Source organism: Penicillium antarcticum, assembly GCF_028974205.1.
Source record: "Penicillium antarcticum strain IBT 31339 chromosome Unknown utg000009l_segment0_segment0, whole genome shotgun sequence".
Classification (NCBI taxonomy): Eukaryota; Fungi; Ascomycota; class Eurotiomycetes; order Eurotiales; family Aspergillaceae; genus Penicillium; species Penicillium antarcticum.
In genome coordinates, this window is record NW_026695307.1 from 5,254,214 (window position 1) to 5,280,143 (window position 25,930).

The 25,930-nt window shown below is 48.5% G+C and overlaps 10 protein-coding genes across 10 annotated transcripts; 5 read left to right on the forward strand and 5 right to left on the reverse strand.

The window, feature by feature from the left end:
• Positions 1-437: 437 nt before the first annotated feature.
• N7508_010335 (uncharacterized protein) lies at positions 438-2,344 on the forward strand (the record flags this gene model as incomplete). Its single annotated transcript, XM_058468395.1, has 4 exons — positions 438-804; positions 869-1,524; positions 1,578-1,645; positions 1,705-2,344. 4 exons carry the CDS (start codon positions 438-440, stop codon positions 2,342-2,344), a joined length of 1,731 nt encoding a protein of 576 aa, XP_058316241.1.
• A 428-nt stretch (positions 2,345-2,772) lies between these two features.
• Positions 2,773-5,317, forward strand: N7508_010336 (FAD-dependent oxidoreductase; the record flags this gene model as incomplete). Its single annotated transcript, XM_058468396.1, has 5 exons — positions 2,773-3,083; positions 3,141-3,431; positions 3,491-3,842; positions 3,899-4,545; positions 4,597-5,317. 5 exons carry the CDS (start codon positions 2,773-2,775, stop codon positions 5,315-5,317), a joined length of 2,322 nt encoding a protein of 773 aa, XP_058316242.1.
• Positions 5,318-5,534: 217 nt separating this feature from the next.
• N7508_010337 (CVNH domain-containing protein) lies at positions 5,535-6,089 on the reverse strand (the record flags this gene model as incomplete). Its single annotated transcript, XM_058468397.1, has 4 exons — positions 5,535-5,575; positions 5,642-5,757; positions 5,820-5,830; positions 5,886-6,089. The coding sequence occupies 4 exons, from the start codon at positions 6,087-6,089 to the stop codon at positions 5,535-5,537; spliced, it is 372 nt and encodes a 123-aa protein (XP_058316243.1).
• A 1,972-nt stretch (positions 6,090-8,061) lies between these two features.
• N7508_010338 (putative short chain dehydrogenase/oxidoreductase) lies at positions 8,062-9,123 on the reverse strand (the record flags this gene model as incomplete). Its single annotated transcript, XM_058468398.1, has 1 exon — positions 8,062-9,123. One exon carries the CDS (start codon positions 9,121-9,123, stop codon positions 8,062-8,064), a length of 1,062 nt encoding a protein of 353 aa, XP_058316244.1.
• A 1,835-nt stretch (positions 9,124-10,958) lies between these two features.
• On the reverse strand, positions 10,959-13,334 carry N7508_010339 (uncharacterized protein; the record flags this gene model as incomplete). The annotated part of the gene is made up of 1 exon (XM_058468399.1): positions 10,959-13,334. One exon carries the CDS (start codon positions 13,332-13,334, stop codon positions 10,959-10,961), a length of 2,376 nt encoding a protein of 791 aa, XP_058316245.1.
• A 744-nt stretch (positions 13,335-14,078) lies between these two features.
• ubaA (E1 ubiquitin-activating protein ubaA) lies at positions 14,079-17,405 on the forward strand (the record flags this gene model as incomplete). The annotated part of the gene is made up of 5 exons (XM_058468400.1): positions 14,079-14,084; positions 14,134-14,222; positions 14,279-14,364; positions 14,429-17,213; positions 17,267-17,405. 5 exons carry the CDS (start codon positions 14,079-14,081, stop codon positions 17,403-17,405), a joined length of 3,105 nt encoding a protein of 1,034 aa, XP_058316246.1.
• Positions 17,406-17,821: 416 nt separating this feature from the next.
• N7508_010341 (glutathione S-transferase family protein) lies at positions 17,822-19,060 on the forward strand (the record flags this gene model as incomplete). The annotated part of the gene is made up of 5 exons (XM_058468401.1): positions 17,822-17,827; positions 17,885-18,053; positions 18,107-18,193; positions 18,247-18,425; positions 18,485-19,060. 5 exons carry the CDS (start codon positions 17,822-17,824, stop codon positions 19,058-19,060), a joined length of 1,017 nt encoding a protein of 338 aa, XP_058316247.1.
• Positions 19,061-19,693: 633 nt separating this feature from the next.
• On the reverse strand, positions 19,694-21,849 carry N7508_010342 (calcium-binding mitochondrial carrier protein; the record flags this gene model as incomplete). Its single annotated transcript, XM_058468402.1, has 8 exons — positions 19,694-20,213; positions 20,268-20,300; positions 20,350-20,453; positions 20,510-20,571; positions 20,623-21,242; positions 21,312-21,519; positions 21,585-21,665; positions 21,720-21,849. 8 exons carry the CDS (start codon positions 21,847-21,849, stop codon positions 19,694-19,696), a joined length of 1,758 nt encoding a protein of 585 aa, XP_058316248.1.
• Positions 21,850-22,231: 382 nt separating this feature from the next.
• On the forward strand, positions 22,232-23,279 carry ssn8 (cyclin-dependent protein serine/threonine kinase regulator SSN8; the record flags this gene model as incomplete). Its single annotated transcript, XM_058468403.1, has 3 exons — positions 22,232-22,391; positions 22,458-22,667; positions 22,735-23,279. The coding sequence occupies 3 exons, from the start codon at positions 22,232-22,234 to the stop codon at positions 23,277-23,279; spliced, it is 915 nt and encodes a 304-aa protein (XP_058316249.1).
• A 393-nt stretch (positions 23,280-23,672) lies between these two features.
• Positions 23,673-23,930, reverse strand: N7508_010344 (uncharacterized protein; the record flags this gene model as incomplete). Its single annotated transcript, XM_058468404.1, has 1 exon — positions 23,673-23,930. One exon carries the CDS (start codon positions 23,928-23,930, stop codon positions 23,673-23,675), a length of 258 nt encoding a protein of 85 aa, XP_058316250.1.
• Between the last annotated feature and the right edge of the window lie 2,000 nt (positions 23,931-25,930).

Sequence of the window (25,930 nt, forward strand, 5' to 3'; positions counted from 1 at the left end):
TTTCTCCGTTGCTGCTTTCATGCCCGTTACTTCTGATTTCCCTGCTGATGTTGCTTTCCCTGCTACTGAATTTCCCGTTACTGGTGAAGATACTCAAAAATAAGCGCGTCCAAGAGTACAAATCAAATTCAATGCATGGTAATCTCAAAATCAGCATCGACAGAAAGTTCGTAAATGTCGACGGTCGAAGTATACAACCTTAAAGTGCGATCCATGGTTCGCGCTAGTCCACTCTCATCGTAGCGCCAATAACAAATCCACGTGCCTTGATGACATAATCGCTAGATCAACAGCGGTCACCTGCAAGCTCTCGAGGCGTAATCCTCTCTTTGTATTCACTAGCATCTCACAAATGAGTTGGTCCCCGCTCAAATGGAGAGTCTGATCTACCGACCCAGCTCATAGAATCCCAACCAAGCCCTGCATCCGCGTGAGAAATGACAGCCCTTCATCCCTCCGCAGTGGGGGCATCTTCCGACAGCTCAGGCACATCCTCGAACCCACGATTCACGCCGGTGTCCTATGACCAAGACAGTGATTCCCAAGCACCGGGACCGGCCAAATCACATATCGGCTCATTGCGCGTGGAAACCAACTTCGACGACCACCCAGATGTCGGCGACCCTCTATCCGATTTCGAGAACGAGTACAATCCCAGTGAGGAGCTCGAGGGCAAGTTCCGCCGAGGCGGATCGGCGCCGAGATATACATCCGAGGAGGAGAGTGAGGTAGTGAAGAGATTTGATCGACGGCTGGTCCCGTTCCTGGCTCTTCTTTACCTGCTCTCCTTCCTAGATCGCTCGAGTATGTGTTGGATTCCCGGAGCGGAAGGTTTCCTCTATACGGGCTTTGCTGATATTTAGTACAGATATCGGAAATGCAAAGATAGCTGGTCTAAAGGAAGATCTTCACCTATCATCTTCTCAATATGAGTGGCTTCTTACTGCTTTTTACATTACTTACATTCTGTTTGAATGGATGACACTTATGTACCGCCTTGTGCCACCACATATCTATATCTCTCTGTGTGTATGTGGCTGGGGGCTTGTTGCCTCCTTTCAATGTCTGACGACTTCTTTTTGGGGGTTGGTCATTCTCCGCGCTTTACTTGGAATCACTGAAGCGGCTTTTGGTCCCGGTGTACCGTTTTACCTGTCGTTGTTCTACCGCCGACATGAATTGGCCTTCCGGAATGGTTTATTTATTTCAGCAGCACCACTAGCGACATCATTTGCGAGCAGTCTGGCATTCTTGATTGTCAAATTCAGCAGCGAGGGTCCCATCTCACCTTGGCGCACACTGTTCCTCGTCGAGGGTTTCCCGAGTGTGATTGTTGCTGTGTTTGCTTGGTTCTTGATTCCGGACTCCCCAGGTCAAGCTCGATTCTTGAATCCTCGACAAAGAATGGTGGCTCAACAGCGTCTTGAGGAGAATACGGTCGACTATCAGCAATCATATGGAAGCCGGTTTAATTGGCGAGAGATCTTGAAGACTGCATCAGATCCCAAAGCATATATGGCTGCTGTGAGTCTAACACCCATGTGCTTCTCTGAGAAGATTCTAACTCTGTACTATAGTTCATGTTCTTTAGTTGCAACGTGGCTTTCAGCTCAATGCCCGTCTTTTTGCCCACAATCATTAAAGAGTGAGTCCGCCATAACTTCTACTTTCCAATCCAGTCACTTTCTAACACCTTCGCTATAGCATGGGATATTCCCCATTACAGTCACAGGCCCTCTCAGCGCCCCCGTATCTAGTCGCCTTCGTCGTGGTCCTTGTCACAGCATACGCCTCAGACCGCAGCCGCTCCCGAAGCCCTTACCTCATAGCCCATGCCCTCATCTCATCCTTAGCCTACCTAGCAATCGCACTAACAGGCCACTTTCATTCACACCTACCGCCAGCAGCTCATACCTTCATACGCTACATCTGCGTTTATCCGGCGACTGCAGGATTCTTCTCGGCTATTACCTTGATTATAACCTGGTCAATGGACAATAGAGTCGAAAAAGAAGGCAAAGGCGCAAGCATAGCCATCCTAAATATCATCGGCCAATGTGGCCCATTACTCGGCACAAGGCTTTATCCTGAGTCTGACGGGCCGTGGTATGTTCGTGGTATGGCTGTCTGCTCGTTCTTCATGGTTGTAGTTGCGGTACTGGCTCTGGCTATGCGGATCCTTCTACAGAGAATGAACTGTGCTGTTGCGGATTCCACTTACACAATTGTTGAACAGGCTGGGCCTGTGGGTCAGGGCGAAGAGCGGGACGTGCTTATGGGTGGTGGCAGGAGGGATGATTTAGAACATTCTACTGGAGAAAAGCGACTCGTGTACATAATTTAGTCACATATATTTTGCATTTATACTCGTCCCGGGTCTCATGTGGCTGTTTTTTGAGGTCCAAGCGTGGAGCGGGCTACGTAGGCTTGTTAGGCCCCCTGTCTTGGCCCCCAAAGGCTTGAGGCTGGGAGGTCCACTTCACCAGTCCTTGGCAAATCATCAAACACTCGGGAATTGGGGTGATGTGGCTATCCTTGTCCGATGATGTATATTTAGGAAGTCGGAGTGTTTGCCGTCGGTTCAAATCCCCCGGGTCAATATCTGTTTGCACCAAGCTACTATTTCACATCAAAAGAATCAACAGAATAGCCCCGTATTCAAGTCTAAGACATATGCGACACACCGCGACTGAATCGGGGCTAAGCGGTCCCCCAAATCCCCTGTTGACTTCACCTATTACACTACCAGCTGCTTTACCACCTTCAAAGAAAATGACCACGAAAATGTCAGAGAAATTTCCCTTTCGGGTGATAATCGTCGGAGGCAGTATCGCCGGCCTTTCGCTGGCTAACATGCTTGAAAAATATGAAATTGACTTTGTGGTTCTCGAAAAACATGAGACAATTGCACCTCAGATTGGCGCCAGCATCAGTCTTATGCCTCCTGGCGAGCTCATTCTTGATCAACTTGGTTGCTATGAGGTATTGGAGAAGCTGAGCTCGCCTGTGAATACTTATTCCTTCTATGATGAGCATGGAAATGCTAAGCACCACGATGGTTGGGGATCAATCCTAGAGGAATCGTGAGTGGTTTCTAACATGACTTTTTCATGTTGAATGACATGCTAATGAATCCATAGATTTGGGTATAAAATTCGGTTTCTGCATCGGCAACAACTGGTCCAGGCTCTGTTTGATAATCTCCAGGACAAACCCAAGGTCCTGACTTCTCATACCGTTGAAAAGATTGAACTTGTTCCAAACGGTGTGGTGGCTGAGACAACGTCCGGGTCTGTATTTACTGGAAGTATTGTTGTTGGTGCAGATGGCGTACATAGTCGTGTTGCTCAGGAGATGCAACGATTGGCTGAGAAAGAATTCTCAGAGCTGAGATCGCACCCCTTAAACGATGGTCTGTACAAGGTTCTCCGGTTTTGAGCCAGAAGCTAACGCCTTCTTTTTTCCCTCCAGCATTTGAATGTTCGTGTAGGTGTATCTTTGGCATGTCCAAGCCTTCGCAGCTTGTTGTTGAAGATCAAATGCTCAATGTCTCCAACAAAAGTCGGAGTTACTTCTGTGCGGGTGGCACTGATGGGCAGATGTACTGGTTTGCTTTCGTGAATAACGAAAAGCCCACCCGAGGCTCTGCCATTTCTCGCTACACAGCAGAAGACAAGGAAAGCCTCGCAGCGACGCTCAAGGACGACATTATCAAGCCAGGTCTCACATTTGGGGACCTATATGCAAGCCAAACGACTTCCACTTTGGTAGCTCTTGAGGAGGGTCTGCTTGAAAAGTGTTTCCATGGGAGGATTGTTCTGACAGGTGACTCCTGGCATAAGGTAGTTCTTTTCCCAGGGATCCTCTTATCCGCGCTGTGCTCACTCATTACAACCAGGTTCATCCGGTCACTGGGCAAGGAGGAAACCAAGCTATCCTCTCGTCTGCATATCTTGCAAATAAAGTGGACGAGTTAACCGGCGCTGCGGCAGCTCCAGACAATCAAGCCATTGAGAAAGCATTTATGGATTATCAAAATTTTCGTGGATCCCAGGCCAAGGCATCGGTCAAAGCGGCCCGATTCCTTCAGTGGACTGGCACTCTTGCAACGCCAATTTCAGCTTTCTTACAACGTAATGTAGTGAGCAAGCTTTCCACTGAGGGGGTCTTGGTCCGTTTTGCGCAAAGCTCAACAGGTGCTGTCCCACTGAGGTATCTTCCCATGCCGGCCCGTAAGGGTAAGATCCCATGGAACGATGAAATTGCTTTGAAGCCGCAGGCTCGTTCAGCAATTAGTACTATTGCCTGGGTCATACTGTTCCTTCTCACTATGACCTTACACTCTAAGTCTGTGGAAAGTACGGCACCAGCACTTTTGCCAGAAACGAGGCCTGGTGTCATCTCCAAGTTAAATAATTTTCTTACTACATTTGGGTTGGATAGCGCTCAAAGAAAGGAGCTTCACTTCAACGTGTCTGTTGCAACTGTGGCTATTTGCATGTGCGTTGAGTCTTATCGATTATTCATTCCAAAGGCGCTTAGCAGGTAAGTAAGATGGCCATGTTCACTTTTGGCATTTTTGTTAACTAAAGACAGTGTATTGCCTTTTGCGATCGCCGCAACAATTATTGGTTGGGAATACATAATTCCAATTTATCTGGCCCTCTATGTATGGGTTTCTGGCGATAGGCTCTTCTATTACCCGACTCCGATGGCGATAGAACATTCCGCGGGAAGGGCTATGGCATTTGCCTACCTTTTCACATATTTCCCAACCGCCGGCTTCACAATCTGGAAGCCTGAGTTCATGAGCACAACCTGGGCCGCCGCACACATCATGTTCCCCATTGTGACTTCTTGTCTCTGCAAATGGATCGCTCAGCACAGTCATGCTGCCAACCGACGAAAGCCAGGGGTATTTGACAATAAATACATCTGGCCTGTGTATTCAGTACTCCTGGTGAACATGTTTCTGTCTATTGTGGCATTACTGACATTCAGAAGCGATCTCTACCAGCTTTATGGAAGAGCTCTGATGGAGTCTACGATTGAGCGCGATGAGGCCAGCATTGTTTCCATTGATTGGGCTATTTTGATATTCATGGTATTTTCTCTATGGGAGTTTAAAAGGGTCAACATTTCCGCTAAAGGGGTTTTCGAGGGCATAATCTGGATCGTCGCCGCCACCTTCTCCATGACTCCTTCATTGATCTTGATGAACAATTGGATTGGGCGAGAGAAGAGATGGGAGCGAGCCAGGCAAGCCTCATACACTGAGAACAAGAAGACTTCCGATGCTGGATCTGATCGTCCTTGATTTGTGGATCTAAGGATCTGTACTGCCTGATGTGACATTAAAATTTGTGCATTGGGTTTAAAACTGCATGCATTTCATAACAAAACTGGGACAGGGAATGTGTGTGCTCCCAAAAAAAATCATTGATTCATAGATCTTCAAATCAGATCAAGTTTCCAGCTCGATGGGTGTTTGTTAAGTCTCATAGAGACTATATTGGTGCAAAAGTTTGGCGCATTTAGCAGCCAAGCTCACCGTGGTTGTTAGCGACACACTTGTCTTTAGATTTACCATATTAGTCAGAATTCCACCGCCATTGGCTGTCGGAGAGTCATTATCACTTACTCAAATCGATGGTGGTAGACACGTAGTTGTGATCACGCTCAGCATTGCGGCATTGGCAGGTGAACTCGGCGTGGCCACGCATGGTGCAGTTAATGCAAGAACCGGAGTAGTGACCGCTGTTTCGAGTTTAGTTGGTTAGTTTCTGTGAGATTCAGACCCATTTCCTTGTTGGACTTACTTCTTTCCGCACTATAGATAGATTAGTCTCAATTTATCAAGTCACATAGAGTGGGTGCTCTCTTACCTTGAGCTTGCCCTTGTCGTTCTTGAGGCAGCGGTTCAAGTCAATAGAGCTGGTTCGCAGCTGGCCATCGCGTGAGACACGGCACTCAGCGCGCAAAGTTGTGCCCTCGCCATCAACGTTCTGGCAGGTGTCTGCAAACTTTGAGGAGCCGGCAAGTGCCATAGCCACGAAGGGGAGGAGTCCAAGAGCCTTGAGGAAGAGCATGATGATAGTTTGGGGATGTTTTTAATGAATCGATGTTAGGATGCAATGATATAGCGTGATTATGATTATTGTGAAGAGTGAGGATGTACATTTAGAGGGGAGAAGACTTTCCCTTATATAGCCATGATGGTTGAACATAGCTTTGATGCTTCTTAGACATCCAGCACTTGAAAGTGCTTTAATGCATCTGATCACAAGGAATATCATAGCTAGAATGGCTCCTTGCTTTGCCCAAAAGCCTACTATGAGAGCCAACCCGAGTCACTATCAGGTCTGTCGAGGTCATAATGCATGAAACCTCAAAAAGTGACGTCTGTTGCTGGCTCCAAGGCTGTGCTGAACCTTGGCCACGTGCAGCTCAACCACATAGAAAAATCATTAAAGAAAGCTAGCCATTAGTTGTATACGGAAACATGAAGGCCAACATGTCACTTTAAGCGTATATAGAGCTATAGCTGCTGTTCGCAGGTGTTCCTGGGCGTAGATCTCGACGACAAACTCTAATACATAGCTTCGATATAGACAAACTTTCCTTTACTATGTCAGACTAGACAATGGGGTGGCGGTGTGTCTAAGACCAGCGTGAATCAGGCGTAGATCATATGTGAGCATCGATCTACCACGTCGCTGCAAGGGGGACAGCTGCATCTTCTTTCGCACGAGCCCGCCACTAAGTAGCCCCACGCATAGAAGATACTTTTCAATCGAAACCCGACCAATAGGCGTATGACTGGGGATAATTTTAACGCAGGAATACAAGCGCTGCATCATTTCTTAATACTGATTGGATGCCTGAGAGCAGCCTTGCGGTTCCCCAGCGTCCTCCGCACTCAGTTAGCACGTTTGCACAGATCTCTATTTGGCATGTTCTGTATGCCCCTTGTCAATGCTTACTGGCCCCCTTGATTCAGGGTCCTCTTCGCCCTCCTGTTCATTTTGAATGTACTTTAGCGGTATGAAAAGTAGTCACATCAGGACTTTTTATAGGTATTTCTATTGAGCTACTGTAGGTTGTATAGACCATGCTTGGCTTAAGGACAGAATCAAGTTTATCGTTCAACAGTACAAAGAATGGGTTATAAACCGCACATCCGTAGAGCCTTGGCATTTGTTCTTGGCAATCATACAGCAGTGACCTAAGTCCTTTCCACGCCCCCCACGTTTATAAGATCTGAATGGCTCAGTTGAGGCACTTGAGAATGACTGAGCAAAGAAGAGGGGGAAATAGTGAGGCTAAGTGCACATACAATGCATGAAATGGCACCCTCATTTCGAGGATTTTGTAAAGCCCTACTACCAATACTTCATAGCACTGTGAACAGACTTATAACCTCTGTTGTATATATAAAAAGATTAATTTCATGTTTTCAAGAAAGATGGGGCAAGTGGTATTTGTTTTTCATAACCTGCTGTGGTTGATTTCCGTTCTTCTGCACCCCAAGCTCACAAATTGGCGTTACCCTTTGAACAATTTGTCGAAGTCTTGTAGAAAGGCATTGCCGTGCTTGCTTCAAAACCCCTTGGCTCTTGGTACGTCATGCAAATTAGCATAGTGATGATAGGGTAGTAACATGTTGAGATTACAACCTATTTTGCGTCAAGTTGAAGCCGGTATTTGCCCTGCAAATCAATACTGGTGCCTACTAGGCAGACTGGGTGAGCGAACTAGCTGTGCATTCATGAATAACATTTTTCGGGTGATCTGTGTAGTCAAATAAATGGGTTCATGTATGTAACTTGTAGCCGTAGCCAAAGCGACATTCAGAAATACTAACGCTCAACAAGCTGTCTTTTAACCTCAGTAAGCCTTTGATATTATACCCTTCAAAAAATTATTATGCAATTATTCATAGTATATCTCCAAACGCCATTATCCTTCTTTGAACTTTTTGCTAAATATGTCCGTATCTTTCGTTGCTTCTAGATTCTATGCAAATTCATCCCCAAGGTATCAAATAAAAAATACCACCGCTTACCATGCAGTGTGACCACCATCAATGAGTAGAGTGCTACCAGTCATGAAGCTGCTTGCATCAGACAGACAAAAGAGTGCCGAACCTCGGAATTCCTCGGGTAGAGCCAGACGGCCAAGCATGTTCTCAGCTTCCCATGTAGCACGGGCAGCAGGGTTTTGCTGGAAGACTTCGTCAACCATAGGAGTGATGATATGACCCGGACACAAGCTGTTGACTCGAATGCCATGACGGCCCCATTCCATAGCGAGAGAACGAGACAGCTGGATGACTGCTGCCTTGGACGAGTTGTATACAGGCGAAGTCATGCCCTTGTTGGCAATCAAGCCGCTCATGCTAGCTACTAGCAGAATTGAGCCTTTCTGTTGGTAGTTGAACATCTGACGAGCGGCCGCGGTAGCGGAGTTGAACACTCCATTGTAATTGATGGACATCACGTCGTCTAGAGCATGCTGGGAGTACTCGAGTGCACTTTGAAGGTGATTGATTCCGGCTGCGGCAATAAGACCATCTAGGCGCTCGTCTTGGGCCGCGATTGTGGCCATTGTGGTGTTAACTTCTGTGTTGTTGCGGACATCGATGCGGATGTACTCTAGGACACCTCCATATTCGTTCTCGGCCTTGTCCTTCGCAACAATGAAGTCTGGGTGAGGAGTTTCGAGTCGGTCCAGGCAGTACACTAGATTTCGATATTCTGTCAGTCTTTGTTCATCTTGATATCGAAATGGAGAAAGGTGGTTACCTTTTGCGCCAGCCTCAATCAATGCTTCGGCCATCGACAGTCCCAATCCTCGTCCACCACCAGTGATTGCATATACTCGACCCTCCATATCAAATTCTCTGAATCGCTCGCTGTTGCGTAAAAGCTTCTTTGATGGCAGCTTTGACTGAATGTGATTGGGATTGTGAGAGACATTGTGAATATCTTGAGGGCTGAATGCGCTTTTGGAGCTCGAGTATAGGCGGCTTGAAGATGAAACGAGAACACGAGGAGCACGTACAGCAGCGCCAGCGAGCCGTGTGCGAACAGGAGCTATAACTCTGGGGAGAATGGAAGACATGCTGTAGGATGTAGAGGGTATGTGCATCGGATAGATTGAAAGGGAGGAGTGAATTATACAAGTTAGAGATATATTATTAAGTCGAGAAATGCAAGAGGGAAGTGTAGATGCAACAACTCAGAAAAGTTCACGATACTCAAATCCATGGAATCTGTCGGGGAGACATATTTATATCTCAAAGGAGCAAGAGCGGTATTTCCCTGGAGAGGTTTCCGAGAGCAACAAGATCCTGCACAGGAGATTGCCTCTCGTTTGAATGGAAAAGTCAACCCGAAGTGCGCGTGACGCTGTGGATTCACCAGCTACTTTCGCCGTGAACGACCCAGACACTTCCATCGGCCGGGAGCATCCACGATCACCAGGGTCCAAGCTTGCCACCGAGGCAATGATTAGCTGTGGAGGGTATGTTGGGGAAAGGGGGTCAAGCTATCTGCCACAACACTGGAGAATCGTGACCCTTGGGTGCCGCCGAAGACGGTATATTCCATCGGAGCTTCGAAATGGCCCACTCGGGACCCCGGGAGTTATGCACGATTGTCCATCACATTGAGCTCTATTCTGGCATGATTGGCTCAGAATCTGCTTTTCTTTTTTTCCATGCCAATCCGATCTTACTTCACGATGTTTGAACTACTCAATTCCAAGATATTTGCTTACAAAGTGGCGGATACGGGATGTCAACCCTCCAATTGAACACTCGGCTTTCACGGGTAATGGAAGCGTAATGCATATTCTTGATTTGACTCAAGCTTGGTCTTTTGACCGGGCTGTTTGGCCGGGATTTCCAAAGGTACAGGTTCCACAATAAAATTTCGAAGCAGTATAGGTGAGATATCTCGTCTTCTCCTTTCTCGGTATACCCGGGCCATGTCAAGACCCTCCGAGTTCCACTGCTTAATCCACCCGACTCCACGGGCGTACAGCTTCTCCAGTCCCGAGCTCGGATTTTGGTTTATTTTTAATTTTTAATATGGGAGGAATGGAGCACTTGGGCTTAAGAATCTGTAATCTCACGATGTGCACCCCAGCCCGGGATGTCCAAATCGGGTAATCCCAGACCTCGGGATGGGCACCCCTTTACTTCTCACCGACACCTCCGGTTCACAAGGGGCGAATGTTTGGTGTAATGAAACTATGTAGTGTTTCACAGTAAGCTGTGTTAGAGAATTCATAATCCAGCTTCAATATCGTATTCAATTGACGAGAAACTCCTTCTATCGAGCTTCCTATGCCTGGCGGAAACCAATGCCATTGGAGGGACGTGCCTAGCCTTCCCCATATTTTCTGCGGCTGGGGAAGCCCCAAGCTCGTAGTCTGGAACCTCCTTGCCACACCGTAGCCCGTCCAGTAAGCCCTACGTAAATTGTAGTAGTACACGTACCTAGTCCGGTGCCCGCTAGACACGGACTACCGAAGGATCGAAGGTGATCTCGAACGCCTTGGAAGATGGCTGCACTCTATTTTCAGGTCATCTGTACCAGTGGGGAATAGATAAGGAAGCTTTCTGTTATTTCTGGTAATGACGAAATAGGAAAAGCGATCTGCGAGGACACAGTGTATGCATTCCCCTGCCGTGGGTTCTTCAATAAAGAGCCCACCAGGCAACATATGACCTCCATCCTGCAGCCGTGGATGATTCGAACTCCATGGAGACAGCCAGAAGCAAATCAAAGAGACAGATAGAAAACCGATCCGCATGGTGTCCAGGCTAACCCAATGTTACCCGGTGCCCCGGAACATAAAACGCCAATCCCGCGCTGAGGGGCCGCTAAAAGAAAACGTAGCAAAAAAAAATAAACAATGATCAGTCTGATGCACGTGGGTTGCTTCGGTCCCTATTGCATACCCGCCAGACCCGCGGACATTTCGGGACCGAAGCCGGTGCGAAGGCTGCCGAAGTCCAATTTCATGAGTAGTCTGTCCACACCTGCAGGTTTGCGGGGCATATAATGACTGAAACTGGGGCCTGTGCTGTCTTCTCGTTGGGGTCCGAGCCCCACCTGGCCGAAGCCCGTTCCGAAGTCTACGGATCCCCGTCCTTCTCCTGATCGGCTATCGTCGATATTCCGCAGGCTCGTAACGAGGTCTTTCATGCCTCTCTCGACGTGGCTGCGTGTGGAGCGCAGCATTTCCCATATCTCACGTTCTTCTTGAGCATAGTCGATCATGGCTTCCACGACACCTTCGTCTGTCTCCAAGTCCATATTTTGCTGGGTATTTTCCAGTCGGATCACGAGTGCGACAAAGCGGTCGATGTCTGTGAGAATGCCTCGCAAGGTATTCGTGAATGGTAGTTCAGCTAAAAAGAGGGATTGAACGAGAGATGCCAAGTGCCGGCGATGAGCAACAGTCAGAGCCTCAGGATCGTGCCGTCCCATAGTTCGTGAGCCAGACTCGGGAGGGTCTCCGGTAGACACATGATCCGAAGAAAGTGCTCCACAATCTTGTTGGGGTTTGGAAGAGGAAGCGGTTCCAGGTCGAGACCCGGATGCTGGCCTTGTTGGCGAAGACCTTCCTTCAATCCACTCACGGAGGTGCTGCCAAGATTCGTTGACGACCTCTCCCTGGAAAAAGGTGCCTATTTCTGAAAGCACGAACAGAGACGCACTGCTTGTGGCCCAAATTGGGCGCATTTGACGGACACGGGCATTCTCCCTCTCTCGTCCTGCTTTTAGTCTGTCTTGACCAAAGGCGCTATTGCTTCGCGGTGGTCCCCATGGAGTAGGGTAGTTTCTGCGTAATGATGTACGCTTCCAAAGATCCCCAAGCCGTATTTGAGCCCGTCTTATACCCAGAAGGTAAGAGTGGATCTTGGAATATATGAGAATATCTGAACTCGAGATGAATAAGTCCAGAGGGGCTCGAATTTGTGCTGTAAGCTGTGTGGGTGTCGGGAAAAGCAGATCCTCAAATGATACTTTCGAGATCTCTGCTATCGGATTGGTGTTTTGGGCGGGGGTCATTGGACGTTCCTTTTTCCTACCACTAATTGAGATAGAAAGGAGATCACGAGCAAGTTCAAGCTGATCATCCGCTTGATCCTCTTCTTTTTGTAAAGCAAATAGCTCCGCCCATGTCTGGACCAAGGCAGTTGCAACATCTCCTTCTTTGATGGCGAGGCTATCAAGTTTTCCAGTTGGCCCATTACTAGCCACCGTTAAACCACGACGTCGATTCTCTTCGAGGCGAGCATCTGCATGTGATACCAGTGCAACTGCAAACTCACCCCTTCCTAGCAGAAGAAATCCGTGAAGTAAATCGAGGATTTCGAGAATTTTTGGAAGTGGCAATAGTTTCGACAAGGTTGACTGGGAAAGGGAAAGACGAATGCAATCGACAGCAGATGATAGCTTCACATGTGATATTGGTGATTTCAAGCCTGCAAGTTGCTCTATGTGTTCACGATACAGAGTCACAGGTGCATTAGAGATTCCCGTCATTGAAGTTTTCCGTTTTGCCCGAATGTGGTTTAGCGATTTGCCAACAAATAATATTGACCCTGCCGTTTGTGTCGTAACGAATTTGGGGAGCAAATGGCTGCTTATCCTAAATTGTGTCTCATCGCCTTCGCAGTCGAAATCCTCCTGGATGAAGAAGTCATCCTTGCCGTACATAGGAAGGTCCCCGTGAAGGAGCCATATGGAAAGTTGTTTCATCCATGCTGACTCTGCAGATGTCTCTAAATGCGAGGCCATCTCTTTGATATCAAGATATCCCGTGTGAGCCTCGGTCCGAAGATGATCAATGAGTGCTGCACCGGTAGAGCCATTGGGGCGTTCGCTCTTCTTCCTCTGGGGTTGAATGAACTGGACAATATCCCAGAGCCACTCCATGCGCCGCGTCCACGGTGCGAACTCTCCAACAATCGTTGACAACGGGACGATACCATATCCTCCGACATATGCACTATCTTCAGCAAGAATTGCCCTTTCTACCTCTAAGATTTTCTTCTGAAATTCACTTAGATGTGTTCCCACAATAGCTGTAGAAACTGAGCGGCAGACGACGGATGGGTTCACGGAGGAAATGTCGGAGGCGTGTTTTCGTAGCTGCGCGTGCAGCCGGCTCAGGTGGGCAACGGATGCGAGGAGGGCTTTTTCCGGAGGTGAGAGAAGGGGAAAATCATCTTGAGCGACAGCGCCTTTCCCCGTTTGGGTGCCGAACAGGGGCGACGGTTGGCCGGAGAGGGAGAGCAGGATCTCGTGGAGCATTCTGACGGAATTTCACTGTCGGGGGTCAACTACTGACAGACCACACTGAGATTCGGATGAGACTCACCTGGAGAGACGTCTCCTGTCCCCTGGACAGTTCTGACGCTGCCAGTATAATAGACCACGGCCTACAAACTCGAAGCGACACATAAGAAGTCGGGCGTTTGACGACACCGAGCTACGCGTCGATGCCGAGGCGCGTCGTAGAGGGGTCGGATGACGAGGTTCAAAGATGGCACAGCACGGGAGGGGTTGTTGTCATCTTTCAAGATCAATTGTGACCATTAAAATACCAGTTCAATGATCCCAAGACTCTCAACACGTTCATTTACAGCTTCCAGTGTTCAAAGTATCGCGGGGCTCTTCACCGCCTCCTTAGTCAGCCCCATAGCTGTCCCCTCCACTCTTACGTCGTTGGGTCCCTCGACCTCTCACTCAACTTCTATTCTCTTCTTCCTTCTTTTGCTCTTCCTCCCTACGGCTTACATCTATCTTTGCATACTCCTCCGCGATCCGTCGTTTGCGTTCGGATTGCTATTTTTCTTTGTGCTCGTCGAGCTAGGTACCTGGTACGCTGGCGTTGCAACTTGATTTATCATCACTGTCGAAAGTCTTGCTTCCCCGCAAGGCTTTCACTTCCTGATTTTCATCATTCGTTCCAATATTCCTGTTCGAGACGCGGCTAAGCCGAACAAACGCAGAGCGTCCGAAGACGACATCGGAGCTCCGTCAGAGAAACGAATCATGACGGTATGGCTGATCTCCGCAAATAACTGCATTGCCGCTAATACATCCCAAGGACGCCAAGATGCAGGTTGATAACCCCCAAGAAACCGTCGAGATGATCAAGCAGGGGGAAATCGACGAGTCCCTCTACAGTCGGCAATTGTGGGTGCCCCGCGCTGAGTGAGACTCGAGTGTCCTTGTATACTGACATTTTCGAGGTACGTTCTTGGTCACGAGGCCATGAAGCGTATGGGATCGTCCAACGTTTTGGTCGTGGGTCTGAAGGGCCTGGGTGTGGAAATTGGTAGGTTTAACCAAGCGGTTATTGGCCGGGCACTCTCCTTATCAGAACGTTCTGACTGATCTAGCCAAAAACATCGCTCTTGCCGGTGTGAAATCCCTCACCCTTCATGACCCTGCGCCAGTCGCTATCGCGGACCTTTCTTCACAGTTCTTCCTCCAGGCCTCAGACGTCGGCAAGCCGCGCGCCGAAGTCACCGCCCCCAGGGTCGCCGAGTTGAACTCTTACGTTCCAGTCACTATTCACGAAGGCCAGAAGATTGTAGATGATTTGGAACAGCTTAAGCGCTACCAGGCAATCGTTCTCACACAGGTCCCTCTGAAGGAACAACTGGTGATTGCGGATTTCTGTCACAAGAACGGAATCTACCTCACGATTACGGATACATTCGGTCTCTTCGGTTACCTCTTCAATGACTTTGGAAAGAATTTCACTGTTGGTGATCCCACGGGTGAGGAGCCTGCCGGCGGTATTGTTGCAGACATCAGCGAGGATGGCTTGGTATCGGCGCTGGATGAGACCCGTCATGGACTGGAAGATGGCGATTTCGTCTCATTTACTGAAGTCAAGGGAATGGAAGGCATTAACGACGGTGCGCCTCGCAAGATCACCGTCAAGGGACCCTATACGTTCGCCATTGGCGATGTTTCCGGCCTAGGAACATATCAGGGTGGCGGTCTCTTCAATCAAGTCAAGATGCCTAAGTTTATTGATTTCCAGCCACTGGAGGAGCAGCTCAAGAACCCCGAGCTTTTGATTTCCGATTATGCCAAGTTCGATCGGCCTCTGCAAATGCACATCGGTATCCAGGCTCTCCACAAGTTCGCTGAGACTCATGATGGCCAGTTGCCTCGTCCTCACAACGACAGTGACGCCCAGGAGGTCCTCAAGCTTGCTACTGATCTTGCTGGGGCTGGTGAAGAGAAGGTTGAACTGACTGAAAAAGTCATCAAGGAACTCAGCTACCAAGCTCGTGGTGATCTGAACCCTCTAGCCGCCTTCTTCGGTGGTATCGCTGCTCAAGAGGTACTGAAAGCAGTCTCCGGCAAATTCAGCCCTGTGCAGCAGTGGCTTTATTTTGACTCCCTCGAGTCTTTGCCTAAATCGGTCACTCGATCCGAGGAGAGCTGCAAGCCCACTGGTACTCGTTACGATGGACAAATTGCGGTGTTCGGTAAGGAGTATCAGGACAAGCTTGCCAATGTCACCCAATTCTTGGTCGGCGCCGGTGCTATTGGTTGCGAAACTCTGAAGAACTGGGCCATGATCGGTCTGGGTACAGGTCCCAAGGGAAAGATCTACGTTACCGATATGGACCAAATTGAGAAGAGCAACCTGAACCGGCAATTCCTCTTCCGTACCAAGGATGTTGGCAGACTGAAGAGTGAATGCGCATCCGCGGCTGTTCAGGCCATGAACCCGGAGTTGCAGGACAAGATTGTGACTCTTCGTGACCGCGTGGGACCTGATACTGAGGAAATTTTCAACGAGAACTTCTGGAATGGCCTGGACGGTGTGACGAACGCTTTGGATAACGTTGATGCACGTACATATGTTGATCGCCGCTGTGTCTTCTTCCGTAAGCCATTGCTGGAAAGTGGTACTCTCGGCACCAAGGGCAACACTCAGGTTGTTCTGCCCTTCATCACAGAGTCCTACTCCAGCTCTCAGGATCCTCCTGAGAAGTCGTTCCCCATGTGCACCTTGAAAAGTTTCCCCAACCGCATTGAGCACACAATTGCCTGGGCACGGGATATTTTCCAGACCTACTTCGTTGGCCCACCGGAATCAGTCAACATGTACCTCTCGGAACCTGACTACATTGATCAAACACTCAAGCAGGCGGGTAACGAAAAGCAGACCTTGGAGCACCTCCGTGACTTCTTGGTCACCGATAAGCCTTTGACATTCGATGATTGTATTGTCTGGGCCCGTCAGCAATTCGAGTCCCAATACAACAATGCTATCCAGCAGCTGCTCTACAACTTCCCCCGGGACTCCAAAACTTCTTCAGGTCAACCCTTCTGGTCTGGGCCTAAGCGTGCGCCTACACCATTGAAGTTTGATAGTCTCAACCCCACTCACCTTGGATTTGTTATCGCTGGTGCCAATCTTCACGCGTTCAACTATGGCATTAAGAACCCTGGTGCAGACAAGGGCTATTACCGCAAGGTTGTTGATGATATGATTATCCCCGAGTTCACACCAAGCTCGAATGTTAAGATCCAGGCCAATGATAACGACCCTGATCCTAATGCCCAGCCAGCCGGAGGCTCATCCAACGACGAGGATGAAATCCAGAAATTGGTGGCCATTCTCCCTTCGCCTAACTCGCTTGCTGGCTTCCGCTTGCAACCCGTTGAGTTTGAGAAGGACGATGACACCAACCACCATATCGACTTTATTACTGCCGCTAGCAACCTCCGTGCGGACAACTACGACATTCCTCAGGCTGACCGACACAAGACTAAGTTCATTGCCGGAAAGATTATTCCTGCCATTGCCACCACTACCGCCTTGGTCACTGGCCTCGTCGCCCTTGAGCTTTTCAAGGTCGTTGACGGAAATGACGACATTGAACAATATAAAAATGGCTTTGTCAACCTCGCGCTTCCATTCTTCAGTTTCAGCGAGCCGATTCAGAGTGAGAAGGGCAAGTACCAGGGCAAGCAAGGCGAGGTCACCATTGACAAGCTCTGGGACCGTTTCGAAGTGGAGGACATTCCCCTTCAGGATTTCCTTGACTACTTTGCCGATAAGGGTTTGGATATCACAATGGTCAGCTCTGGCGTCAGCTTGTTGTATGCCAGCTTCTACCCTCCGGCGAAGGTGAAAGATCGTCTTCCTCTGCCGTAAGTTCCTCCCTTTCCTACACACGCGAGTTTACTAACCATGGACAATATAGTATGAGCAAGCTTGTGGAGCATGTTAGCAAGAAGCCTGTTCCGGAGCACCAGAAGAACATCATCTTCGAGGTGACTGCCGAGGACCAGACCGAGGAAGACGTCGAGGTCCCCTACGTGATGGTCAAGCTGACTAAATAAATGCTGGTCTATCTAGGTATAGACTCGATGAAAAGCCTAATTTAGTACAATAGCTAGAATTTATTGACTATTTCCACTCCTCTGTGTCAGTGTGTTCGTGTTTATATTACCATGCATAAGCGATTTAGAGGAGTTTCCTATTTGGAATGCCAAGACTCCGCTTTGTCAACGCTGATCGAGCTCTCGATAAGCACCTGACTCAGCATTTTGTCAAAGACGTAATGCCCCGCAACTACATTCTTTCTCCTTCAAATTGAAGTTCTATAAATATTCCGTGTCTTCCGCTTATGTTCTCTTCTCTCCTTCGCTCACAGGCTTTACACAATCTTCCACGTCCAGCAATTCTCCGTGTGGGGTTCATCTCTAAAGCTTACCAAAGCTCCAGCTTCTCCGCACTTTTCTTATATTCCCGAAACATGGCTGTACGAATCTCTCAAAGCATTAGAGACGGATAATCAAAGGCTAATTTGCGAGTACAGACCGGAAATTCCGCCAAGATCACCGATTGGGTGAACCCCGCCGACAAGTCGGGCGAGTTCAAGCGTCAGCAATCCGTCTTCCGTAACTTCATCTCTAAAGAGGCCGGCGCCCAATTCCCTCCGGAGAAGGGCCGTTATCATCTCTATGTCTCTTACGCTTGCCCATGGGGTATGTTCAAGCTTTTAATTTACTTTATACTCGGCCTGGTGCTAATTATGTAGCTCACCGGACTCTGATTACTCGGAAGCTCAAGGGTCTTGAAGACTTCGTCTCCTTCTCCTCGGTGCACTGGCACATGGGCGAGAAAGGTAAGTGCTGTTGAAAAAGAACCCAAAGCACGAGGTCCTAACTTGAATTGCAGGCTGGCGATTCCCTACTGTTGAAGACAATCTCCCGGGAGAGAATGCCATCCCCGATCCCCTGCACCCGGAGTTCACCCATATCCGCCAAGTATACTTCTCCAATGACCCCGACTACACCGGCCGATTCACGGTCCCAGTCCTTTTCGACAAGAAGACCAAGTTGATCGTCAGCAACGAGGTAAGAGCTCCAATACAAAGCATATCCTCAAATCAACCATCTGACCAAGATCAAAACAGAGTGCAGAAATCATCCGAATGTTCTACACCGAGTTCGACGACCTCCTCCCAGAGCAATACAAAAAAGTAGACCTCTTCCCGAAAGCCTTCCAATCCGACATAGACTCCTCAAACGAATGGATCTACAACGACATCAACAACGGCGTCTACAAATCCGGCTTCGCAACCACCCAAGAAGCCTACGAAAAAGCTGTAACAACCCTCTTCAGCTCCCTCGAAAAAGTCGAAGCCCACCTCGCCAAGCAACAAGCAGCCTCCAAGCCATATTTCTTCGGCGATGAGATCACAGAGGCTGATATCAGATTGTACACGACAATTATCCGCTTCGATCCTGTCTACGTACAGCATTTCAAGTGCAATATTTGTGATATCCGTTCTGGATTCCCGGCTATCCATGCCTGGGTCAGACGTCTGTACTGGGATGTCCCTGCTTTCAAGGATACTACTGAGTTTGAGCATATCAAGTTCCATTATACTAAGAGCCACAAGCAGATTAATCAGTTTGCCATCACGCCTCTTGGGCCTGTGCCTGATATCCTTCCTAAGGATGAGGAGGTCAGGGCTGTTAAGGCTTAATTGGAATACTGTGATTGCAATTGTTGGATGCGTTATCAACCAAATTAATCGGAATGAGATTTAAGTGAATATTTCTTTATCATGGTTGCGATTCCGTATTTCAGTTGTTCATGGATGTAGATTTTCTAGTATAGACAAAAAGAAAGCAAAAGTCCCGTGGTATTTTATATCGACGCCTTGCCATGCTGATGTGGTTGATGATTGTTGGGTTTCACGATGCCTTTTTTGTATCAAAGGCGGGCCAAAATAACAGTTGTCTCAAGTGAGAGCAACATAAGCAAGAAGAGAAGTGAAAAATTACATGTTGAAGCCCTGATGTATAGGGATCAAGCAAAGGCAAAAATGCAAAAATTTTGATCTCTAAATGGCATCAGGCATGAAGAAATCGAGAGGGCAAGGTACGCATTATTTAAATGCACCTGTGAAGGAAGGATTCGCCATATCTGGATGGATCCGGAGCCGGAGGGTATCTCGAGGTGATGCTTGTAAAGGTCAAGCGCGCGAATATCAAATATTATCCGCAAGGCGCCGGGGCATTATGTGTCCGGCACCAGGGACGGGATGCGAACGTTTAGCTGGCCAGTATCTGTCGAGGTATGGAAAAGAGACGAAGGATGATATTGAGCTGGCAGATCATCTCAAGCCGAGCGTACGTTTCGCATTTTCGTAGACCACGTAACTGATCGACATGGCCGGTGCCACCTTCAGAAGATTGGGTGTGAGACCCTTGTAGAGACCGCGGGGTCCTTCAGATGCGAGGGTGCTGCGTAGAACGTCGCCGATGCCGTTGTATGTAGGCGGATGCATGACCGTACCCTGGGTTTGCAGTCGGGTGCGTAGGACATTGAGGGGATAGACGATCGATGCGCTGAATCCACCACTTGTGGCGCCGATTGCACCTGTCGCAAAGTTGCCAAGCGGAACATCATCTTCATGACAGCCTTGCTCGCGGGCCTTCTTGGCAATAAGTGATCTTTTCAAATACTCAAACGTCGACAAGTCGATTGCGGCGTAAGGGAACATTCCGACAAGGCCAAGAGGAAGTCCTCGGAAAAAGCCAAATAGGCCGTTCTTGTTCCAGACTTTTTTCGCTGTGGCGGCAATGAGCTGGTTTCCCTTTGGGCCACCCTTTACAGTTTCACACTGCATGCGACTGTCGAAATGATGAGCTATGTTGTCCACATGAATGGTTGGGTAATGTACTCACAATTTGAGGGTATCAAGGGGATATACAAAGCATCTGGAAAGGATTAGAATTGAGCTTCCTCTCGGAATAACACGCAACATACTGTGCCACCATTCCTCCGAAACCACCGGACATGAATTGTGACGTTGGTAGGAGTCGCTTGGTATCGTTGTGCCCTTCAAGTCGAGCAAATGCTCGTTTCGCAGACTAGTATATTGTCAGTGCCCCTATTCTCAGGCTAATCACTTCGCATATCAACTAACCTCATAGGCGCCAAACTTGATTGCAGACTCTGGCATGACCTTCACAACGTTCAAGCCATTTCCTGTGGGAGATCAGTCGGAGCTTCGGGATACGAACGAATAGAAAAACAAACCTGCGAACAGACTGCGGATTCCTCCGGCTCGCCATAATACCTGTAAAGCATCGAGCAGTGTTCTGGAAGCATTTCCTGCCGCGACCAGTGGGGCTCCCTCCTTCGCCGCTCGAAGGGTTGTTTCTTTGACGCCGGTCTGAGCAATGAGATAGACTTTGAGACGGTCAAGGGGAGCGGTCGCTGTCCTTGAGACAGCGCCCGCGATTCCACCTGCAATGAAGTAGCCTAATTGAGGGGTATTTTCGGTCAACTTCCGTTCATAATATCGCAGAGACATCCACATTGCGGTAGTCTTGGGGATGGGCAACCACTCCAACTCAAAGTCTCCCTCTATCGAGGCAAAGTCATCATCGGGAACAGGTCCCAAATTTAAGCTTTGAGTGGATTGCGCATACACTGAAGGAAGGAGAGCGGCCAAGGCGGGTAGGGAGAGAATATTGTACAAAAGGGATTGGATGGCCAGAATATAAGAGGTAAGAAACGGGTGGTCTGTACCTAAACCCTGCAGGTCATTGATGTGGACATCTCCTTCCGGGTTTAGATTGCCCGTGGCCGTGTAGTATGACAGGACTGCGTGTAGGTCGGCCGGGGAATGTAGAGGTAGGAAAAGAAGAAAGTCCCTAAATGAAAGAGCAGATACGTCAGTCCAAGCTATTCAGCCTCACTTGACCAGTCCGGATGTGTCTAACCTCCATTCTGTGTATGAGATGACCCCGTCATTGTTTTTGTCGACCTCCGCGAAAAATCGATCTAGTTTGGCGCTCGATACCGTGACTCCAGACTGAGCAAAAGCGTTTTTTAATTCGCTCTTGTCGATTTCTCCGTTGTGATTCCGATCGATCCTCTGGAACATCTGCCATAGACCGTCCTCTGTATGGTCGACAAACGCTCGGAATTCTAAAGACGATTAGGATCGGTGGCGCGCGGCCAGGATATTTCTTTCTAAGAGCTTGTGATCTTACCAGCTTGGTCTATACGGCCATCGCCATTGGTGTCGACTTCCCGCACGACGTTGCGGACCATGTCATCTGCATTTTTCAAAGCTGGCAAGAGACGTGTCAGTCAGGTGCAGCAGCACGGGATCCGGTCAGACTCACGGTGGTCGATCTTCTTAAGACCCTTCTTGAGTCCTGCCAGGTCGATATGGCCTTCGCGTCGAGTATCCAGGGATTCCCAGAGTTTGGCAACTCGTTCGTCGCGTTCGTCTTTCGACTCGCCGGGTGCCATGATCGGAGGAAAATTGTTACCGAGCAACCTTCATCATTTGTGTAAGAATAAACGGGTAAGCCCCTATTGTAGGGAAGAGGGGAGGAGCATAGAAGGTGGGGAGTGCAATGATTAATCGACGCTCGGCGATTTGCTTGGGCTCTTGACGCCATTACCGGATTATCGTCGGGAGGCACGGGACCAGGGCCAAGCCCTACTATCCCTTTTTGGGACTTGGACCTCCTTTATGTTTATACATAAACTGTTCACTTCACTTTCTTATTCCCAGATATTTTAGGTGTTCCTTGCTTCTGTCTGCTTTGACCTGCGGGGAAGTTGTAGCTCGGACCTCGGAGATCATGTCGTGACGGGTGTCCAGGCTTGACCCATCAAATCCCCCGTTATGGCGGCAAACTACTGGACTTCGACCCAGCGTCGCCACTGGCTTTTCTCGAGGGAAAAGCTAGCTGAGACTCGCGATGCATTACGCGAGAAGGACAAGGTTGCACATTCACAGTTTCCGCTGCCGGATCAGCGGCTACTGAACATCTACTTCAACCAGCGTGGGTTCTGCTGATATGGTGTCATCGAGCGCTTACGTGCAGCACGAAGCTAATCAGGGAAAACAGAGCTCATCAAGCTTGGCAAGCGCATGTCCACTAGACAGCAAGCCATTGCGACAGCACAGGTTTATCTCAAAAGGTTCTATACCAAAAATGAGATCCGACAAACAAACCCATACCTTGTACTCACCACAGCCTTCTATCTTGCCTGCAAGATGGAAGAGTGCCCACAACACATTCGCTTTGTGGTCGGCGAAGCACGTGGTCTCTGGCCAGGTATGCATTTATGTTTAGCTGAGCTCTCAACCATATGCCCAGGTAGCCGGAAGCTAACGGTCCCCAGAATTCATCACCCCAGATGTGGCAAAACTGGGAGAATGCGAGTTCGCTCTCATTTCAGAAATGAGCTCACAAATGATCGTGCATCATCCCTACCGGACATTATCCGAACTCCAATCTGAACTATCACTCACCTCGGAGGAGGTCGCTCTTGGCTGGTCAGTGATCAATGATCACTATCTGACAGACCTGCCACTACTCCATCCACCCCATGTCATTGCAATTATGGCAATTATCGTCGCCGTTGTCTTTAAACCTTCCCATCCTGCCAATTTCTCTGGTTCCACGCAATCCGCTCTAGCAAGCGCCATGAGAGAAGGAGGAGGCATGCATATGATGGCTGCATTGTCGGATAAGGGTGGATCCGGTCCTCCGTCAAACATCCAAACGCTTGTCGAGTGGCTGGCTGAAAGCGAGGTTGATATCAAAGCTGTCATTGAGTGCACGCAGGAGCTGGTCTCGCTGTACGAAGTGTGGGAGCAATATAGCGAGAAGACTTGCAAAGAGCTTATTGGGAGGATGGTCAAAAGTAAGAACTTGGACAAATGATGCATCGTCTTGCGCTTTTGCATTCTACGTGTTCTCGTTCATTTCCAGTGTGGACAGCGGCACTGGGTAGTTCCTGGCTACATCGAATGGGAATCAACCATTGACCTTAGATTCGGTTAACTAGCTACCGATGCTGAGTCTCGGTCTCATGGCAATCCCTTTGATCCAGCAGACTTCTGCGTCTAGCTCATCTTCCAGAAATCATTTTTGGAGTTACCAACAGCAGATTCACGATTGATAAACTTATTGAATTGGTTACAACCCTGGAACCTATGGACTAGTGTGAAGGACATGGATTGTGGAGCGTGTTCAACAAATCTCCGATTTCTTTACTTAGGAAAATCCAGACGTCGAGCAAATACCAAATCAAGCTTCCAAATTTGCGCAGCAATATTACTCCATCTTCGAGGCTATTTCTCTCATATTCACTCTCCACTGCTTGAAATACTGCACCGCAAGTTCTTCCGCGGAACCAGGCGACTGGCCGTTGAACTGTCGAATCAACCAATTTACATGTACTGTTTCAGGATCGCTCTGCAGTCGAAGTTTGTTCTGGGTGCTTTGAGGCTCAACAAACATCTGGAAAGGCTTGGCTCTTTCATTTGAATAAACATCCAGCAAAGTATCTGACTTTTCTTCGAGGATGATCATCTCGAGGGCATCAGATAAGGCTTAGGAGTTTATCAGCCCTGTTTAAAGGCCCATGCCACCCATTGGCTGGTATCATATTGTGAACAAGTCACCGGGTTCATATCATGTTAGGTTGTAGAAGTAGAATACTGGCATTTTTAAGATGAGCAGCATCTCCAGCAAGGAAACACCTCCCCTTCCTAAACGTCGAAGCACATAGCTGATGAATACGGTAAAGATCAGATCTGATAACATTTGCATTGAGTGGCCGCAGCCCCGGAAGAACCTTGTCCAAAAATGAGCGGACATACGCCGAAGATGTTATTGCGTCGATGGGGGTATTGCCGTCCAGATCCAAAACAAAGTTACATCGATATAGCGTCCTCTTGCCAGATTCAACGGGCTTCAATGGAGTAACAATACCCCAATGAACTGGATGCACAATGAACTGGCTCGGGAACTCAACCTCAAGATCCGGATCCTCGAAAAGCAGATCAATAGCGAGTAATCTCTCCGGCCAGGAATGACCTTTGAAATGGATGTCCAACAACCGCCTCGTAGACGACTAACCACCATCAGCACCAACAAGATAAGAATCCCGAAGCATCGTCTCCGTCTCAGTCTCGCCATCACCCCGCCGAGTCATAGCCCTAACACCAGAACCATCCTGCACAATATCAACAAGCCGCCCCTCAAAACACACCAACAAACCCCGTCTCAACAGCCTTCTCACAAAGCAACTTTGTCAATTCAGGCTGCAGCAGATACAATATTCCCATCAACACAATGGCTCGCATTATCATTAACAGGAACAGGTCCTCGACAGACAACGTCACCCAATTTATACCCGCCCTTTCCATCAGAGTATATTGGTTTATGCCAGCAGAATCCCGCAGAGATGAAACCCCCGCATTCTCCATATCGGGTATAATCCCCATCTTGTCCGTGGCTGTTAGTGCGCTGGCGTAGTATGTTGCTGCCCGCAGTTCTTCGCTTAGTTTTTGTTCTTTCTCAATTACTTTTACTGTGATGCCGGACTGGGCTAGGCGTAGGGCTATGACTAGGCCTACTGGGCCTGCCTACCATTAGGATGGTTTGTTGGGGTTAATTTTGGGGTTCATGGTCCTCTGGAGAGAGGTGGATTGCTTCTGAGAGTGGCGATGCCATGATAATGGTGTTCGGGCTGGATTTGGATTGGGGGCTGGTGTCGTTTTCTTGTTTGTATTATATCTTACTTAATTTGTCCTTGTTGTCCTACATCGTGTTATATTGGTTGGAGAATAAGCTAGGTGGGACGGGTGTAGGACAATGGCCATTGATTGTGTATGGAGTGAGGAAATTTTTTTCTACAAGGGACAAATAGGAGTAACTAACTCGCAGTATATTTTGCTGGGGTTCTTTTCTGGATATCACGCTAATGGGCTGGTTGTCCCCAGCCACTCTGGGGAATGTGGATGTCGTAATATGGTATTTAGATCAATCAAAAGAGCTTTGATCACCCCATACTTATATTATCATTGGTCTTGCAGTTTGCAAAAAGATTGATCGCTAAGCAATAACATTGTTGTGTAGATGCTGAAGTTGTTGTACGGAGTGATAGGGTGAACCACATTCCAGCGAAGTAGATGCTCAACTCGGTCGCTGTTACACCAGCAGGCTTATATGCTCCCTGTAATGTCGTGCAACAGCATCAACTCCGCAATCCCTGCAATACGGGATGAAATCGCTGACTCGGAGTGCGGACACCGTTGCTTACAGTTGTGGAACATTATGACATGTTCAAAATCCAACGGCAGATCTTGTTTGCGCTCCCTTGCACGCTAACACGGGGTTGGATTGCAGGATATTTAGCGCCCCTCGCAGGTAGCATATTTCATGCATTCACATACACATGTACCTCGACTCGTGCATAAGGTACAACGTGTATATATGATCTATATTACTCCCCAGGGTTTGGAGTGAAGGTTTACACACCAAAGGTCAAAAGGGCGGTGTGGACTAACCCGGCGATTAAGATGTCT